Source organism: Artemia franciscana, chromosome 21 (assembly GCF_032884065.1).
Source record: "Artemia franciscana chromosome 21, ASM3288406v1, whole genome shotgun sequence".
In the NCBI taxonomy this organism is placed as follows: domain Eukaryota; kingdom Metazoa; phylum Arthropoda; class Branchiopoda; order Anostraca; family Artemiidae; genus Artemia; species Artemia franciscana.
The window spans coordinates 26,720,531-26,740,817 of NC_088883.1; the positions used below are offsets into that span (position 1 = coordinate 26,720,531).

General features: G+C 36.4%; 1 protein-coding gene across 1 annotated transcript in view; it reads left to right on the forward strand.

The window, feature by feature from the left end:
• Positions 1 to 6,745: 6,745 nt before the first annotated feature.
• The window catches only part of LOC136040627 (protein patched homolog 3-like), a gene marked incomplete in the record, with an annotated part of 148,648 nt that continues 135,106 nt past the window's right edge, over positions 6,746 to 20,287 (forward strand). The window contains 1 exon segment of the mRNA XM_065724903.1: positions 6,746 to 6,862. Within this exon segment, the coding sequence (XP_065580975.1) occupies positions 6,780 to 6,862 (83 nt within the window).

Consider the following 20,287-nt stretch of genomic DNA (forward strand, 5'->3'; position numbering starts at 1 on the left):
AATTATTAAAAAAAAGTCTTAATAATTTTTACTTTATTACAATTAAAAAAAGTATAAAATGTTATTTATGTATTTTGATTGCTGATTGACAAAGACGACAGCAAATTGTTGGCTTCGAATTTTTGACCGCATGTAAAAGGCTATTTATATAAAATAGAAAGAGAGTCAGCCCAATGACAGGCCCTTGCGGAGCACTATACTCTGTTTTAGAGAGGTTACAATAGAGGGAATCGACGAAGACCAATTGAAGAGATAAATATGAAAGAAGCCAAGACTACGCACCCTCTTATATCAATAAGAGACAGTTTCCAAAAAACAATCTTGCGCATTAATGATTCAAATGCTTTTCTTACATCGAGAATAAGAGCAGTAGATATGAGAGAACTTCCAGAGCACCGTATCACCATCGGTCGATACGACATCGCCGATACGACCGCTCGATACAATTCAGTCGATATGATTGTGCGATATCACCATCAGTAAAAAAAAATACGTGAAGGGCAAAAGGAGGAAATGAGGATGGAATAATGCTACAATTGATAACTTACTTTGTTTTCCTAATATCTTAACAGCAAACCGAGATTCTTTCAAGTAAAACATTGGTTTAGCCTTTCCGATGAAAAATTAACTTCAAGCAAAGAAGTTGCGCTGTCAGTTGTTTGAGCTGGAATGCATGCAGAAAGTTCCACAAGTGTTCATAGTGAGCACAGGTAAACAAATAGTGAGCACAAGTGCTCAAGTATTCCACAAGTGAGCACAACTGAAAGAAAATACAAAGACGAGGATGATCACTGATCAGAAAATTAAGGATGAGGTTGCTCATTATGACAAGTTCTAACGAAATTGGGCCATTTCCAAAGCCTCACGAAAAATAAGAACGAAAGATGGAAGAGGCTTACTAGGAGAACTGTAAATATTACAAAAATTAGAATTTTACCTGATTTTTAACATCAATGAACGCGTATTCAAAAATATCTTCTTTGTTTCTTGACAAGACATGTCTTACAGAGTACGGACGATATTTCAAAACACAGCCAGCAAGACAACCTTTAGCTTTCACACTCCTATTAAAATATCCAGGAAAACCAGGTTAAAACCAGGAAAATGCAAGAGAGGCTCTTTTCAGTAGCCTTCTGATCAGGGCAGACCCAATTAAAGCGAGGCTCAGGCCTCAAAGGCCCACAATATAAGGTGCTGAGCTTATGGAGTCATACCATTAACCGGTCTGATGGAAGAACATCAGGTTTTGATGACACCAGGACTTGAACCTGAGTTCCCAAGCACACAGGAGTGCAAGTCCAGTATGACATCTGCTTGAGGAGGATTCCGACACTTTAACTAAATGTGTTTTTAAATTTGTACCCCACACCCTCTAGAAGACCAAACCATACAAACCGTAAAATTGTCTGCCATTCTGAAAAATATTTTATCTTTCTGGTAAAAAAAAAGTTTTTCCTTCCTGACATCAACCATCCTCACTGGGAAAATGTTTTAGGCCTCTCCTCAAAACATATAGAAACATCCTAAGGGTGCTCATGAATTCAAGTGGACATTTTACTTGGGTTTGATTTTTTTACATTTCATACAGCTTTTGTACCTTTTTATTGTATTGACAGATGCTTTTATTTATCATTACCATCCAATACAATTTTTTTCCACTTGTAAAGACTATACATTAAATAAAAGAAACGACATACGTGAAAAAGATTGGAACAGAGCCCACAAATAGCTGACCTACTTTCTAAAGGTATTACCAAGCCATTGGGTGGGGTGGTTTAACTAAGGATTGTTCTTGGAAGGATATAATAGAGAATGCATTCGTGGACCACTTTTTTGTTATTTTTTTGTAGAGAAGAGAGAGGGGGAGGGGGGTCTATGGACCAGGTAGAAGTAAGAAATTTTATTATATCCTTATTTATATCCCTAAACTCAGCAGAAACTCTTAGGAAACACTTTTTTTATTTTATAAATTTAACTAAACTAAATAATAAGATTTTATTTCGATTTAATTAGAAAATTGATAAACTTAGTGCCCGTAGTTCCTTCAAATTTGACTGCTGTCACATCCTTGGCTTCAACCATTCATACTCTTAATTCCAAGACTTATCTTCCAAACTCCTTTCAACTGCACTCTCCACTTTACACTCGGCACTTTAGCTATTATTCTTTTGACATAAATACTGCATTTATTTCATTTTTTTTACAAAGTCGGATATTTAAAGGTCTTGGGTTTTAATTTGACTCTTTTGCTATTTCGAGTTAGCATGCGAATTTTATTCATATCAAATACACTACGACCTTAGGAAAGAGGGATATATAGCTTATCCCTTACTTAAGACACTAACATAAAAAACCGTAAGCTACAGGCTCGAACACTAATATTTGAACTTTATATTTTTCCAATTACTTCGCGTTTTGAAGAATGAGCAATTTCCTTTTGTCAGTGTTGCCACGTAGAACCAAGAAAATAAACAGTCAAACTAATCAATTAGTTTTGACAACGCCTTTCTTCAATAAAAATTTAAAAATTAATATTCTGTTGGTTCACAAAGACAGCTAAATTTTAAAAGAATAGGCACTTCTTTTTAAGTTGTTTAATGCTATACGCTTTTAGCTCAATTTTCCTTTGTTTTTCTAAGTTTTTTTTTTTTTTTTTACTTTGGCACCCGCTATTACCAAAAATTGCAGAAGCGTATATAGAAGTTTTTTTTTCATTAAGAATTTGAATTACCGATTTCTCCTAATTTTTTTTTAAATAATCACGGTCTTTTAAGCTTCAAGCTCTTCAAACTCACCAGTTTGAACTACCAGATTTCGTTTCACTGTCCTTGGTACTGCAGAGACGTGCACGTGCAGGTACTGCACGTTCACGATAACGATACTGCAGTATTTACTTGCTATGAGGACTAATAGGCTCATGTTTACCTGATAACACGATTTGTAAAAAAAAAGAATAAAAATGTAAGTGATAAAAAATGTCACGTAAATCCCTATAAATAACTAACTTAATGTAAATAACACGTGTTGAGACCATGGCTGATTTTACCCTATTCCAAATTATTCACCGATTATTATGGTTGATACATTATCCTGATTCTAAAGATACTCGAGAATTCATAGTACCTTAAATAAGCTAGCAACTAAAGAAAAAAAAGCACCTCGGCCCTTTCTGATCTTCCCATTGAATATAGGAGCTATCATAAGCAATCAACCTTTATCAAAGGTCACGCTTCTTGGTCTGGTACAGTAGATATAGGTCTTGGAATCGTGCAGTACAGAGCTTAAGCTGGTTGCGAGACCTCGTTTGGTATTACGATATACAGTGATATATTGTAGGCTTGGCCGGGTTGGAAGTCGTAATATACAGCCTCTGCAGATCCTGGCGGCTTTCCCATTATACTTTCTATAACGTTCGGATGGTCTATTGAAACCTATAAAAAGAATTTTCTCTTTTTAATTTTTTTATTATGTATTTATTTTTCAACTATTAAAATTATTAATTAACTTAACATAAAAAACAGATATAGTACTTTTACATCTAAGTATTCTGATTAGATTAGATTTCGCCATTCTAATTTTTCACTATAACTACCACTTTGGTCTCAGGATCGGATTGAATAGGTGCGGGGTGTGACTGGATCTTTTTTACGGGGCCCTTTCTATAGATTAAATATTCAAATAAAATATACATGCATAGTAGTTTACGTAGGTAAAGTCGTTCAAGTACGTAGTGGAAAATCTTTCTAATATAGGACTATCCCGATTACATTCAATAAATTTGACATGAACTTTTACGAGTATCAGTTTTATATGTCATAAAGTATATATTATGTAACAATAAGCACATCAATAAATCTCATCTAACAACGCAAACTCTTTTTATTCATTTTGATGGTAACGTAGGAGCCTTTCAAACACGGGGCCCGATTGGGCCCAATCGCCCTTTATCGGGCCCTTTTCGGTCTAGAAACAAAAGTGTTAAATATAGTCATGATGAGAGGAATTTGTTTAACTTTCTTATTCCACTGAGTTGTCCTATGCCACTAAATCCTGCAAGGAACGTAGCAGTATGAATGAGCTGTTTCGTGGAAGGGTCACTAGTCGCAAAAATAGTTCTTACCAATTTAGCTATTCATCTAAACAGAGAATAATTTACATTAGTTCCCCTTTAGAGAATCAAAAAATTATTCTTATCAACGATTTGAAAGCAGTTCTTGGTTTTACAAATAATATAATAAAAGATGAAAATTCTTGCAGCACTTTTACCCTCCCTAAATTTTCTTGAAGTAACGCCACTGAGGAGGACAGCTTTAAAAAGCTATAATTTAACTGTATATAGTAGTGTTACTTAGTCACATGGAAGAGTTACTTCACTCCGTCAGAGGCTTAGGCAGATTTTTCACCATCCTGAGGGATTTCTAGTTTTTTCCTCCCCCCTAACAATGTTAATTAGTTCTATCTTCACTGGATTTAATTCATGGAAATGTGGAAGAAGAAGGAGCAAAATATATTTTTTTGGTTTTTTTTTTTTAACAAAAATACCAAAAAAGACATTTTTCAATGAAAGTGCCCATAAAAGGTATTTTTCAAAATCTGGATGGTGACTTCCCCACGTCTTCCCCCACCCTATTTGATACTCATACAAATTTTTTCATGAAATATATAGTATATATTACCTACAGTACATGGCGTCCAAACAGACAGATACTGCTTCAATGGACAATTGTGACACCTTGCCACAACCCTCCCCCTAGATATAGCAGTGAAAGAGCTTAATGTAAAAGTTTCAATTTATATTTAATTTTAATCTTAATAGAGCACATTTTTAAATAAGAGTGTTATTAAAAAAACTCATTTTGTTCATTTAAATGCAAGTATATGTAATGTAATGTAAGGGGAAATTTATGTGAATGAAAAGGGGGAAAGGTAAATGTAAATGTTATTTATGTAAATGTATGAATTAATGTATGTAAATGTAAATGAGAAAGGTGGCAAAATATATTTTCCAAGACCGGGGGTAGGTTTTTTTTTGAATAATCATTGAAAATGCCAAAGAACACATTTTCAATGAAAATACCCCAGAAATTAATTTTCCAATAAATAGGTGACAAATTCTCTTGGTACTCCTCCCTCCCCAGCTGAAGCCCCATACCTACCATTCATATGGTATTTATTATCTAAATGGTTCCCGAATAGATGGGGCAACAATGGATAAATCGAACCCCTCCTCTTGCCACTACTCTTCCCCCTCCTTGGCACGCCATTGTCCACAATAAGAACTGAACTTTTAAGTTGCGATGTATAGATACTTTATCTTACTACTAAGGACAATAGGGGCAATATGAGGTTTTAACGGTTTTTACGACTGTACTTAAGCCAAATTATTCTTTGTGGATTCCCTGAGAAATAGGAGTTCGTGGAGTCAGTATTTCAGTTTCATTTCCTGCCAAGTATTTGTGACTGATAGGACATGGGTGATGCAGCAATTGAGAAGCCGCTCACTATTATCATTCAGAGCGTCACCGTCACAGGTCCAACAACCGCATCATTTAGTAACACAGGCGTTAAAATCTCCTAGGACTACGAGGTAGTCGCGCGGTGGCACGGAGGAGAGCTCAGAGGACAGCAACGCATAGAAGTCGTCCTTATCATCATCTTCGGCCTCGTTTGTCGGTGCATAGCAAGTAAGAACAGTTATCTTCCCGTGCTTGCCGTCAATTCTCGCTCTCAGTAGACGCGATGAGATAGGTGTGAATGACAGTAGGGCTTTCCGGGCGAAGCTGTTGAAAACAAGGCCAACTCCCCCTTCTTTGGGTTCCGCCAGACCAAAGCGGTGTCCTTCCTTCTCCAATATCTTCTTCACCGCTTCCCGTAAGGTGCGTTTCTGTTATTCCCGCGATCGTCCCTTTATATGTTTTAAGTTCTTTTGCTAAAAGAAGCCTAGAACCAGGTTGGTTCAGCGTCATGACACTCCAGGTGGCAACATTAATGCCACCTTGGTCAGCGATGTTCAAAGGGGTACGTCCTTGGGCAGGCCTGGGTCCATTTGGGAAAGTAGGTGGGGCATCCGAAGCTATATTTACAGTTCCATTCGTAGCAATGAATTTCAGGAAGAGGGCTGCTAACCCAACCGTCCCTAGGTGAATTTAGTTCTCCGGTGGCTAGTCGGATATCCAGAGGTACGTGAGGTCAGCTCTGCATGCGCCAAGACTGCACGAGATCATACTTAGGACGAGCACCAATACCTCCAACATGGTGAAGGTGGCAAAATATATTTTCCAAAACCGGGGGTAGGTTTTTTGAATAATCATTGAAAATACCAAAGAAGGAATTTTCAATGGAAGCACCCCAAAAAAATAAATTTTCCAATAAATAGATGACAAAATCTCTTTGTCCTCCTCCCTCCCCAGCTGAAGCCCCATGCCTAGTTGCCTACCATTCATATGGTATTTATTATCTAAATGGAGCCCAAATAGATGGGGCAACAATGGACAGGTCGAACCCCTCCTCTTACCACTATTGTTCCCCCTCCTAGACACGCCATTCTCCGCTATTATAACCTAAAAGTTTCAGTTTATATATTCTTTCAATCCTTAAATAAGTGCATTTAAATATGAATACAAAAAACCTGTTTTTAATATACAGTTAAGGCTTGTTACGTCATATCCTACTCGAGTGCTTTTGTTTATACGCGAGGAGTAATTTATTGATTCCTATGGAATTGAATTTCTTTTATATCAGTCGAATTTGTGCGTTTGTCAAGTAAACAAGTATTGATAATGGGAGAAACTAAACCTAAGGATACTTTGTTGAGTAAAGTTAGTAACAAAATAGTTGGAGGACTTGAGCAGTTCTTTTTCAGGCAAGTTATTTGAAATATTGAGGAAAATTCTTGTGTAGCTACTTTTTGGGAAAAGTGTTTGGTTAGGAAAATGAAATTGGTAACACTAAATATTGGCAACAGCTTGATACTAGCCTACTATTCCTTATTGGGGTGTATTTTAGGCCGTGGATTAAATGGTGTCAATTCACGGAAATCAGAGGGTTTGGCAAAAATGTATGTTTGATTCTGATGCAAATAAAAGGTAAATTTAAACTCCTCCCCCCGTTAATGAGCAAATATATACTCTGAATTGGTAGAGAAGGGGTTAAAATTCATTTTTGGCAAAGCTGATTATTATATTTGGAAAGAGCATACAAAAAGGCATCGAGTAGCCTATGTTCACTTTATTCGTAAATCAATGATATGAACAGCGAAATAGCCTACTTAGGCCTACCTCAATTTCTAGGAGGGATGTATAAGGGAGATATTAGGGAGATGGGGGTACGTTATATTCCTAGAATTGGGGATATTGAGAAGGAAATATGTTAAGAAAACAGGTTTACTTCATAACATGCAGAAAAACTATAGTTAAAACATTTTAAAGCGATTCCTCTATACTTTACCCTCAACTCCCCTTAATTAGCCAACAAAAAGAATGTGCTGCTTTCGGTTTCATGGCCCTTAAGTCAGGAAGAGCAAGAGGATGATGGGGTAGCCATCATGCGCTTTCGCACACCCTTCATGTTTACCTTTCCCAGATTACAGCTGGTACCCAGTCAGAGTTTGGTGAACTCTTGCTAAGCTTAAAGAGCACCAGAACTTACCGATCCCTGTTCCAAACCGATTAACCAGCAACACTACCTCCTCCTGTTTGAGGAGGCTTGAACCTCCTCTGTCCTCACAAGGGTTTTTAAGTCTAGCATGCTAACCACTCGAATAGGACGGCCAAAATTAGGCCCATATATTTCCTGTGTATTTTTCCGTTTCTTGATATAGTCAGCATGGGAAATATATAATTTTGGCTGTAGGTTATATTTACGCATTAGGAGTTGTTGGGGGTAAACCATAGCGGGGGGGGGGTAGACTATAGCGGAAGCGCGTTCAAAATGTGTAACTTCAATTCCTAAAAGTGCTTCACATTACTTTACCACCCCCTCCCCAATGTGCAAAAATATAGCCCAAATTATATATTTCCCATGAATCCGACGTGATCAACGGAAAAATGCTTTGGAAATATATAATTTGGGCTGTATATTTGCACATTCGGGGACTGAGGAATAACTTGTAGGAATTATATAGACTGAGTAAGTATTTTAGGACTCGTCATATACTAAACTCTCAATCTTCATTCATTTGTTCTGAGAGCTATTCTTTACCCTCCTCAAGCTCTTTGTTATTGTATCCAAGATTAAGTTGTTCTTTATCCTCCTCAAACCGAGCGCTTTGTTATTCTATCTAATATTAAATTCTTCTTTACCCTCATCAAACCGAGTTTTTCGTTCTTGCATCTCTATTAAATTGTTCTTTGCCCTCGCCACCGAACAACTTCTGTCTAAACACCAGAAACAAGAAGAACTATAGGGAATTTTTAAGACTTTGGAAACAAATTAGAATGAATATTTCGGCCCTACGTCCAAGGGCCGTCCTCAGCAATACAAATAAGAAAAAACAACTTACAAAAGGATAAAATCAATGAAACTAAAATGAACAGTTTTTCAAAACAGTCCCAGCATCCTTACCTCAGCGAAGTTCAACCAGGACTGAAAAATAAATTGTTATGAAACGAGGCAATTCAATGAAATGAAAGAAAATGTTTTAAAAAATGCAGGTTTAAAAAATGCAGTTCTATATGCTTTATATATTTTGTTTTTGTTGTGAAATGAGAACCCAAATGCACTAATGTAAATTAATGCCTTTTTTGTGAGTGGTAATTAAAGCCCAGGTTAACTATAAATTAACCGGTATAATTAACTGGTAGGCGACGCATAAAGTTTGACTCTTTCTCTTAACTTTATTTTTAAAATATTAAGAAACTTTAGCGTAAAGAGCGGGGCGTTGAGGAGGAAAAGCCCCTTTCATATACGGAGTAATTTCTGTTCCTTTTAAGTTTTAATGTTGCTCCTTACTTTCATTCAAAAAAACTTGTTTTTTTTAATTAATTTCTGGGCGTTTTTGAATTGATGCATGTTTTGATCTTGGCTCTCCGCACATAAATAATTAAAACGAAATTTGCATATTCAATAATTGCAATTAATCGGAAGATTTTGAGAAAAAAGGAGCGAGGGAGGAGGCCTCATTGCCTTCCAAGTTTTTGATTACTTTAAAAAGCAACTAAAACTTTTAATTTTTTACAAACGTTTTCATTGGTAAAAAACATACGTAATTTACGAATTAACTTACGTAACGACCTTCTATATTCGTATGTTTTTATTGCGTATATGAGGGGGTTCAACCCTCGTCGATACCTCGCTCTTTACACTTAAACTTAGATTTTTTCCCAATTCCTTAAGAATGACCTCTGAATCACAAAGGCCGTAGAATAAATAGTTGAAATTACTAAAAATACGTTAGCGTAAAGAGTAAGGTATAACGAGGAGGTAAACCCCTCATATGCGTAATAATTTTTGTTCGTTTTGAGTTTTAATGCTGCTCCTTACTTTCAGTAGAACAAACTTTTCATATTTATTTTTCCATTGCTTTTTCAAATAATGCTAGAAATCCTGCGCACCCATCATTGAAATTCTCTTCCCCCATAAGAAGTTTCTCCATGGAAATATCCTCCCACGTAACCCCCCCCCAACTTTCCCCCTTAAACCAAAAAAATCCCCCTGAAAACGCCTGTACACTTCCCAGTAACCATTACTATATGTAAACACAGGTCAAAGTTTGTAACTTGCACCCCCTCCCACTGGGACTGCGGGGGAGTAAGTCGTCCCCAAAGACATAGTTACTAGGTTTTTCGACTATGGTGAATAAAATGGCTATCTCAGAATTTTAATACGGTGACTTTTGGGAAAAAATGAGTGTGGGAGAGGGCCTAGGTGCCCTCTAATTTTTTTGGTCACTTAAAAAGGGCACTAGAACTTTTAATTACCATTAGAATGAGCCCTTTCGCGACATTCTAGGACCACTCAGTCGATACGATCACCCCTGGGGAAAAAAAACAAACAAACAAACACGCATCCGTGATGTCTTCTGGCAAAAAATACGGAATTCCACATTTTTGTAGATAGGAGCTTGAAACTTCTACAATAAGGTTCTCTGATACGCTGAATCTGATGGTGTGATTTTCGTTAAGATTGTATGACTTAGGGAGTGTTTCGCCCAATTTTCTAAAATGGGGCAAATTTTCTCAGGCTCGTAACTTTTGATGGGTATAACTGAACTTGATGAAACTTATATATTTAAAATCAGAGTTAAATATGCGATTCTTTTGATGTAACTATTGGTATCAAAATTCTATTTTTTAGAGTTTCGGTTACTATTGAGCCGGGTCGCTCCTTACTACAGTTCGTTACCACTAACTGTTTGATAAAAGAGAATACCAATTTCCAAAAAAGTTTGTCCCTGATAAAGTCTAGTTCAGCTGTGATGTAGAAATCAGAACAAATATTCAGGGCACGATCTACGAGAGCTATTAGGACACCTGTTTAACTTGTGGGGAGTGGTTTGATTCAAAATGTAAATATCTATTGTTTTGTGTTGGTTTTCTGTAAATAGTAAAATTGAGTTCATCTAAGCTACGAATAGTTCGAACATCTAGGAATGAGATTCTATGTGCAATTTCAATTTCTAAGATAAACTGTAAATTTCTATCATATGTATTAATTGATCTAAAAAACCCCTACGTTCATTTTCCCCATAGTTCCAAAGTGAAATTACGTCATCCGTGTAACATATCTTTTGGGGACGTTTTCATCATATGTAGAATTTTATTTCTTTTATTTTCCCTCCTCAATTACCTCCTCAAGCTGTTTGTTAGTGTATCTAATATTAAATTGTTCTTTACCCTCCTCATTACGAGCTGCTTATTATTGTATCTAATATTAAATTGTTCGTTACCCTCCTCAAACCGAGCTATATTATTGTATCTAATACTAAATTGTTCTTTGCCCCCCTTAAACCGAGCTATTGTATCTAATATTAAGTTGTTTTTTCCCTCCTTAAACCGAGCTATTGTATCTAATATTAAATTGTTTTTTCACTCCTCAAACCGAGCAAATTCTGTCTATTAGTTTTTCCGATCTCCTTCGTATTTACCTACTTTTTTATTTACCATCTATTGGTTTTCTTTGTTTTCTCTTATCTTCATTGATTGTCTTCATATGTAGAATTTTATTTCTTTTATTTACCCTCTTCAAACAGGACCCTTTGATGGTGTATCTAATATTAAATTGTTCTTTACCCTCCTCAAACCGAGCACTTTGTTGTTGTATCAAATGTTAAATTGTTCTTTACCCTCCTCACACCGAACAACTTTCATCTATTTGTTTTCTTCGTTTCCTCTGATCTTCTTCAGATTTCATCATGCGTAGAATTTTATTTCTTTTATTCACCCTCCTCAAACCGATCTATTTGTTAGTGTATCTAATATTAAATTGTTCTTTTCCCTCCTCATAACGAGCTGTTTATTGTTGTATTTAATATTAAATTTTCTTTACCCTCCTCAAACCGAGCTATGTTATTGTATCCAATATTATATTGTTCTTTACCCTCCTCAAACCGAGCTTTTGTCGTTGTATCAAATGTTAAATTGTTCTTTACCCTCCTCCAACTAAGCTCTTCCTCCAAGCTCTTTGTTATTGTAATATTATTTTTTTAACCCTCCTCACACCGAGTGAATTCTGTCTATTGGTACTTTTCATCATATGTAGAATTTATTTCTTTTGTTTACCCTCCTCAAATAGAGCTCTTTGATTTTGTATCAAATATTAAATCGATTTTCATCCTCATCAAACCGAGATGTTTGTTTGTTATTGTATCTATAATAATTTGTTTTTTTACCCCCTTAAACCGAACTCTTTGTTATTGTATCTAGTAGTAAAGTGTTCTTTACCCTCCTCAAACCGGGCTCTTTATTGTTGTATCTACTATTGAATTGTTCTTCACCCCCTTCAAACCGAGCACTTTGTTGCTATACCTCTTTCTTTCTTTACTCTTTCTTGCTCTTTCTTTACCTTCCTCACGCCGAACAGCTTCTGCTTATTGGTTTTCTTCGTTTCCTCTGACCCTCCTCAAACAGAGCTCTTTGGTGTCGTGTCTAATACTAAATTGTTCTTTACCCTCCTCAAATTGTTCTTTACCCCCTTCAAACCGAGTTCTTTGCTGTTTTACTTCTTTCTTTTTTGCTCTTTCTTTACCCTCCTCAAACCGACTTCTTTGTTATTGTGTCTGATGTTAAATTGTTCTTTACCCTCCTCGAATTGTTCTTTACCCCCTTCCAACCGAGCTCTTTGTTGTTTTACCTCTTTCTTTCTTTACTCTTTTTTGCTCTTTCTTTACCCTCCTCACACCGAACAACTTCTTTGTATTTTCTAACTAATATTAAATTGTTCTAAACCCTTTTCAAACCAGGCTCTTTGTTGTTGTATCAAATGTTAAACTGTTCTTTACTCTCCTTAAACCGAGCTCTTTGTTATTGTATTTAATATTAAATTGTTTTTAACCCCCCTCACACCAAGCAACTTCTGTTTATTGGTTTTATTCGTTTCCTCCGATCTTCTTCAGTTTTCATTATATGTAGAATTTTATTTCTTTTATTTACCCTCCTCAAATCGAGCTGTTTGTTAGTGTATCTAATATTAAGTTGTTCTTTACCCTCCTCAAACCGAGCTGTTTATTATTGTATTTTATATTAAATGGTTTTTTACCCTCCTCAAACCGAGCTATCTTATTGCATCTTATGTTAAATTGTTCTTTACCCTCCTCAAACCCGGGCTCTTTGTTATTGTATCTATATTAAATTGTTCTTTACCCTCCTTAAACCGAGCTCTTTGTCATTTTATATAGATATTAAACTGTTCTTTACCCTCCTCAAACACAGCTCTTTGTTATTGTATCATATTAAATTGTTCTTAACCCTCCTGAAACCGACCTCTTTGTTGTTGTATCTAATATTAAATTGCTCCTCAAACCGAGCTCTTTGTTGTTATATCAAATGTAAAATTTTCATCATGTGTAGAATTTTAGTTCTTTTATTTACTCTCCTCAAACAGAGCGCTTTGATGGTGTATCTGATATTAAATTGTTCTTTACCCTCCTCAAACCGAGCTGTTTGTTATTGTATCTAATATTAAATTGTTCTTTACCCTCCTCAATATTAATTTTTTACCCTCCTGTAATATTAAATTGTTCTTTACACTCCTCAATCTGAGCTCTTTGTTATTGTATCAATAATAAATTGTTCTTTATCCTCCTTAAACCGAGCTCTTTGTTCTTGTATATAATGTTAATTTGTTCTTTAACCATCTCAAACCGAGCTCTTTATTATTGTATCTAATATTGAATTGTTCTCTACCCTCCTCAAACCGAGCAACTTCTGTGGTTTTCTTTGTTTTCTCTGATCTTGTTCGATTTTCATCATTTTATTTCTTTTATTTCCAAGATACGTTTTATCCCCTTTCCTACTTGTAAAATGAGCGTTTCAGCAACAGGTTTTTAATAATAGTAAAAAACATAATTTTTTCAATCACTCTCTTGTAAAAATTTACGTTCTGTGTTTAGTCTATAAACTATTTTTGATTGTAAAAAAAAGTGGCAGCACATTTCCACTGCAATTGATTGGGAGATGGCTATTAAGGCAACCGACATTGCTTAATTCAGATTTTCGTAGCGCATGTCCGCATCCATTTAGGACCCGACCATTTTAGCCAAAATGGATGTGAATGCCACATAAGTAGCCAAAATATCCTGCGTAAAAAATAAACGCCAAAATATCCTAAGGCAACCTGGTAGTCGTTTTTTTATGAGGTATTTAGTATAAAAATATTTATTCAGTATAAAAACTAAAGTAAACGGAAGTGAATATCATCCGAGGCCCTATTCTCTGTGCAAATAATTATTTCAGTCAAGTATCGATTTTCTAACACAATAAGAATATTCAAAAATTAAAAAAAAAGGACAGAAAATCTAGAAATTTTCCCAATGTTCGCCATTTTTTTTTCGGTAATATCCTAAGTTGAGATGCAAATTTTATCTCGTCAAACGAAAGGTGGCGAGTCATTTTTTTCTATTCCAACTCTTAATCTCTACCAGAAAAAGAAATTAAACAACAAATGTTATTGCTTCATAGATGCGCGTTTTCTGGAACGGTTGTTTCCAGCATTTTTATCTTTATAATGAACTTCTAAGCATTTTTATGTCTTGGAGCGAGCTTGATAGATATCACCTAAAGCAAATGTAGTCACTCTCCAAACTCTTGAACTTCTTAAGCGATCCTCAGCTAACATGCAAATTTTATCGCGCCAAATGGTAGATTTTTTTTGGCAAGTTTTTTCTTTTCTTTTTTTCTACAGAACCTTAACCTCTTCAAAAAAAAGACACGTGTCATTGCTTCGTAGAGGTGATGTTTTCTGGCGCGTTTGTTTCTCGATTTTTTGTTTTATTTTGTAAATGAACCCTTTAGCCGTTTCGAGTCTTTGGAAAGCCTTGGACAATGTCTCCCAGCGAAATTATCCAATGTAGTCCTTCTGCTTTGTGGGTTCCATAATCTCATGAACTACTTGAACACGCTGGATTCAGAAAATTATTATTACAGCAGGAATTATTCGAAAAGAGATCGTGAGTAAGGTCTTTTCTTTGTAAGGTAATGCATCACTCACTTTATACACTCTTTTAAGTGTATGAAAGAATGGCGTTGATGGGTAGGAGGCATTCAAAACTTGTCTAGAAGACGCTAGAAGCTTCATAGAGAAAACTTTACCCAACAAACTTGAAATACTAGATGAAGCTCTTTAGCAATTTTGAAGCCCAACAAGTGAAGACGACTGTGAACGTGCTTGTGAGCTATAAAATGCACTTGAAGTGATTTCTCCTCTTCTTGTGGAGTAGAGTGAACTTTTGTAGACATGCACTGAACGTGTGAGAACTGGAAATCAGTATCTGGAAACTGGTGATCATTATGTAAGAGCCGTAGGTTGGAACCTACACTTGATTATCATGGTATAGATGATCTCAGTCTACTTTGCCACAGGAGATCACAAGTACGCAGTTGTGACTTTCAGTTAAACAGTAGAAATGCTCAACTTACCTGGAAAAACGCCGAAAACTTACGAACGGTTCTGATACTATATCTTCATTATAAGACCTTGCCTTAGATCCGCCTGTGCCTCCAGAGGCACCCGGGGCATCAGGATGGAGCCGCAAATCTTGCCCTAGGCTTGCTATTGCCATTATACCCTGCAACTGAGTCTACATTGAGTCGTTCAGGTTTTGCAGTTCTGTCTAGTACGTTCAGCGCATGGTATTTCTGTCGGCGAACTTTGTGACATCTGTCTGTGAACTTTGCTGTGAAATAAACATTAAGCTCATTTCGCATTATAAGCCTTGTGCCTCAACAGAGACAGAGGTATCCTTGGAATTAAAAGGATAACGACAAATGTCAAAGCTTGCAATCAGTATCTTGCTATCCTTATGTTTCTTTATGCCATAGCTAGGTCACTGAAGGTGAAGCTGGATGTAGGTGATGAGATCTTAAAACATCACAAAGATACCTTTGCATTTGTCAACAGGAATTGAAAGAGTCCTCTAGAAATGAGTCTCTAATGTAGTCCTTTTGCTCTGTGGATTCCAAAAACTCATAGACTACTTGAAGATGCTGGCTTCAGAAAATTATTGTTACAGCAGGAATTCTTCAAAAAGAGACCGTGAGCAATGGTGTTCTTTGATAGATCATAGAGAAAACTTTACCCAACAAACTTGAAATAATAGTTGAAGACCCTTAGCCATTTTGAAGCCCAACAAGTGAAGACGCACTGAACGTACACATGCACTGAACGTGTGCGAACTGGAAATCAGTATCTGGAAACTGGAGATCATTATGCGCTTAAAGAGCCGCATATTGGAACTCTCACTTGGATACCATGATACAGATGATCTCAGTCTACGTTGCCACAGGAGATCACAAGTACGCAGTTGTGACTTTCGGTTAAATAGTAGAAATAGCTCAACTTATCTGGAAAAACGCCGAAAACTTTCGACCTTTTCTGAAACGATAACTTTAGTTGTAAGACCTTGCCTTAGATCCGCCTGTACCTCCAGAGGCACCCAGGGCATGAGGAAGGAGCCGGAAATTTTGCCTCAGGTTTGCTATTGCCGATATACTCTGAAACTGAGGCTGGATTGAGGCGTTCAGGTTTTGCAGTTCCGTCTGGTACGTTCAGCACATGGTATTTCCTTCGGTAAACTTTGTGACATCTGTCCTAAGAGGCTGACCCATCTCGTCCCGGATGAATTTATTGACTATCCTCTGCTGCTAGTAAATGTTGAGAATTCTTCTGAGAGATGTGGTCTCTAAAACGAAATTCTCCTCTCCTGTTCCTGGTTAAATGTCTTCGTTGCAAATGAACTTTGCTGTGAGATAAACATTAAGCTCATTTTGCATTATAACCCTTGGGCCTCAACAGAGACATAGGTATCCCTGGAATTAAAAGCATAGCGACGAATGCCAAAGATTGCGATCAGTATCTAGCTATCCTTCTGTTTTTTTCTGCCTCAGACCTATATATTCCTGTCAGGACATGATAATCATATATTCGACATTCTCTGAATAAGAAGAATGACTAGTTGTTATAATACTTAATATTCAGTAATCCTATGACATTATGTGAATAAATTTTTTATTTGGGTTTAATTAAACTTGTCTTATTACACGCGCTTGGGTAAAGTAAACCGTTGCATTTTATAATACGAGCGGAATTTTAATGAATCAAAAAGTGACAAATCTGCTACCCCTTTTTTCCAATGACAAACGCTTGGGTGAAGTAAACCGGTGAATTTATGCTCCTCAGTGAATCAATTGTTATGACATTTTTTAGAGGGAACTTATGATCATTCATGTCCCACCTCCACGGGACATACAAACATACAGTCAGACACACATACACACAAAGACCGATTCGGGGACAAGAAAACATCTGCTCAGACACACAGGCACAGAGAGGGAGAGGGAGAGAGAAAGAAGCAAACACCCACAAACATAAAAAGATAGAGAGAGAGAGATAAGGAGAAAGCCTCTAAGACACATAGGCAAAGAGAGAGAGAGAGAGAGAGAGAGAGAGAGAGAGAGAGAGAGAGAGAGAGAGAGAGAGAGAGAGAGATACAAACACACAGAGTCAGACATACAAACACACAAAGACAGACACAGAAACATGCAAAGACAGACACAGAAACATGCAAACGCCCGCTCCGACACACATGCACAGTGAGAGAGATAAGCAAACAGCCAGTCAAACACACAGGCACGGAGAGAGATAGAGAAGTAAACACCTAAAAATATACAGAGTCAGACACACAAACACAGAAGAGACATGCAAACAGCCGCTCAGACTTTCATCGAGCTTTGTGCAAAGCAGAGTACAAAACATTTTGAACAATACATTTGATACAAAGGAATCTTTGTTTACCGTGCTTTGTGCAATTAATTAACAAAACAAGTTTTTTTAACTGAAAGTAAGGAGCGACATTAAAACTTAAAACGAACAGAAATTACTTCGTATAAGAAAGGGGTTGCTTCCTCATCAGCGCCCCGCTCTTTACGCTACAGTTTGACTCTTTCTCTCAACTCTTCTTTTTAAAACAGTAAAGAACTTTAGCGTAAAGAGCGGGGCGTTGATGAGGAAGCAGCCCCTTTCTTATACGAAGTAATTTCTGTTCGTTTTAAGTTTTAATGTCGCTCCTTACTTTCAGTTAAAAAGAACTTGTTTTTTATATTTAATTTCTGAACGTTTTTGAATCAATGCATGTTTTGATTTTGGCTCTCCACAGAGAAATAATTAAACCGAAATTTGCATGTTTATTTGTTTTTGGCTAAATGGCTTTATCATAGTTTTGATCGAATGATTTTGAGAAAAAAATGAGAGGGGGAGGAAGCCTAGTTGCCCTCCGATTTTTTGGTTACTTACAAAGGCAACTAGAACTTTTAATTTTTTCCGAATATTTTTTATTAGTAGAAGATATACATAACTTATTAATTAGCTTATGTAACGAACTTTCGTATTCTTATGTTTTTATTGCATATATGAGGGGGTTAACGCCCTCGTCAGTACCTCACTCTTTACATTAAAGCTTAAATTTCGTCCCAATTCATTAAGAATGACCCCTGAATCACATAAGCCGTAGAATAAATAGTTGAAATTACTAAAAATACTTTAGCGTAAAGAGTGATGTATTAGGAGGAGGTGAGCCGCTCATATGCGTAATAATTTCTGTTCGTTTAAGTTTTAATGTTGCTCCTTACTTCCATTTGAAAAAACTTTTTCATATGTATTTTTTCATTGTTTTTTTAAATAATGCTAGGAAATCCTGCGCTCCCTTCATGGAAATTTTCTTCCCCATGACAAATTTCTCGATGGAAAGTTCCCCAAAAATAACCCTCAACATATCCCCCTCTTCTCAACCCCTCCCCCAGCCAAAAATCCCCCTGAACCCCCTGGAAACGTCTGTACACTCCCCAATAAAGATTACTATATGTAAGCACTGGTCAAAGTTTGTAACTTGTAGCCCCTCCCACGGGGACTGTGGGGGAGTAAGTCGTCCCCAAAGACATAGTTATAAGGTTTTTCGACTACGCTAAATAAAATGGCTATCTCAGAATTTTGATCCGTTGACTTTGGGAAAATAATTAGCGTGGGAGGGGCCTAGGTGCCATCCAATTTTTCGGTCACTTAAAAAGGGCACTAGAACTTTTCATGTCCGTTAGAATGAGCCCTCTTGCAACATTCTAGGTCCACTGGGTCGATACGATCACCCCTGGGGAAAAAACAAAAAAAAACAAACAAATAAACACGTATCCGTGATCTGCCTTCTGGCAAAAAAATACAAAATTCCACATTTTCGTAGATAGGAGCTTGAAAGTTCTACAGAAGGGTTCTCTAGTACGTTGAAGCAAAATAGAGTACAAAACATTTTGAACTGCATATTTTATTTAAAGAAATGTATTTTCATCGAGCTTTGTGCAAATTAAATAAAAAAACAAGTTTTTTTAACTGAAAGTAAGGAGCGACATTAAAACTTAAAATGAGCAGAAATTACTTCGTATATGAAAGAGGCTGCTTCCTCATCAACGCCCCGCTCTTTACGCTAAAGTTTGACTCTTTCTCTCAATTCTTCTTTTTAAAACAGTAAAAAACCTTAGCGTAAAGAGCGGGGCGTTGATGAGGAAGCAGCCTCTTTCATATTTTCTCAGGCTCGTAACTTTTGATGAGTAAAACTAAACTTGATGAAACTTATATATTTAAAATCAGCATTAAAATGCGATTCTTTTGATGTAGGTATTGGTATAAAAATTCCATTTTTTAGAGTTTTGGTTACTATTGAGCCGGGTCGCTCCTTACTACAGTTCGTTACCACGAATTGTTTGAAACAGAGCACAAAACGTTTTAAACAATAAAATTGATTCAAAGAAACGTATTTTCATCGAATCCAAAAAATCTAAGCCCCAAAAATTTTACTTCCAAAAATTCGAGTAAAAAAAAATTCGAAAAATTGTAAGTCTAAAAAAATTCCAAGTCCAAAAATGGGAGCAAAAAGTTGGGGGAGGGGTATTTGGGGTCTCCTTTAGGTGGGACGTTGGTAATCATACGTTCCCTTAAAAAATGCAATAGTAATTGATTTATTGTGGAACACAAGTTCACCGGTTTACTTTATCCAAGCGCGTGTCAGAAGAAATAAAAAGGAGTAGCAGATTTATCGCTTTTTGATTCATTAAAATTTGGTTCATATCATAAAATGCTTCTGGTTTACTGTACTCAAGTGCGTGTCTTAAGACCAGTTTCATTCCACCGAAATAAAAAAAAATGTTCATATATTTGTCATGGGATTACTTAATATTAAGTATTATAATAACTCACCATTCCTCTTATTCAATGAAGGACGAATATATTATAATCATGTTCTTACAGGAAGATGTAGTCATTCACCGGATCTAGTGAGGGTAAGGTATAATCATTAGACCGTCAGGCGTAGAGTCTGCCTTCACATTGGCTATACTACTGTCAAGTTTATGCGATAGTTTATTTATTATTTATTTCAACATTTTTTTTTAGTTTTTTTTTAAGTCAGCTGCTCCAGAGGTTTTATCTATCCTACCCATATGCGTATATGCGAGATATTTCTGAGCTGCTTAGTGGCTCAAAAGCTAATGTCCTGGCGCTTGACGATAAATCACACCAGTCTAATTTTTGTTAAGAAAAACGTCCCTCTGTAATAGTTAATTGCGCCCTTAGGCCCGGGACTAGCAGGCCCATT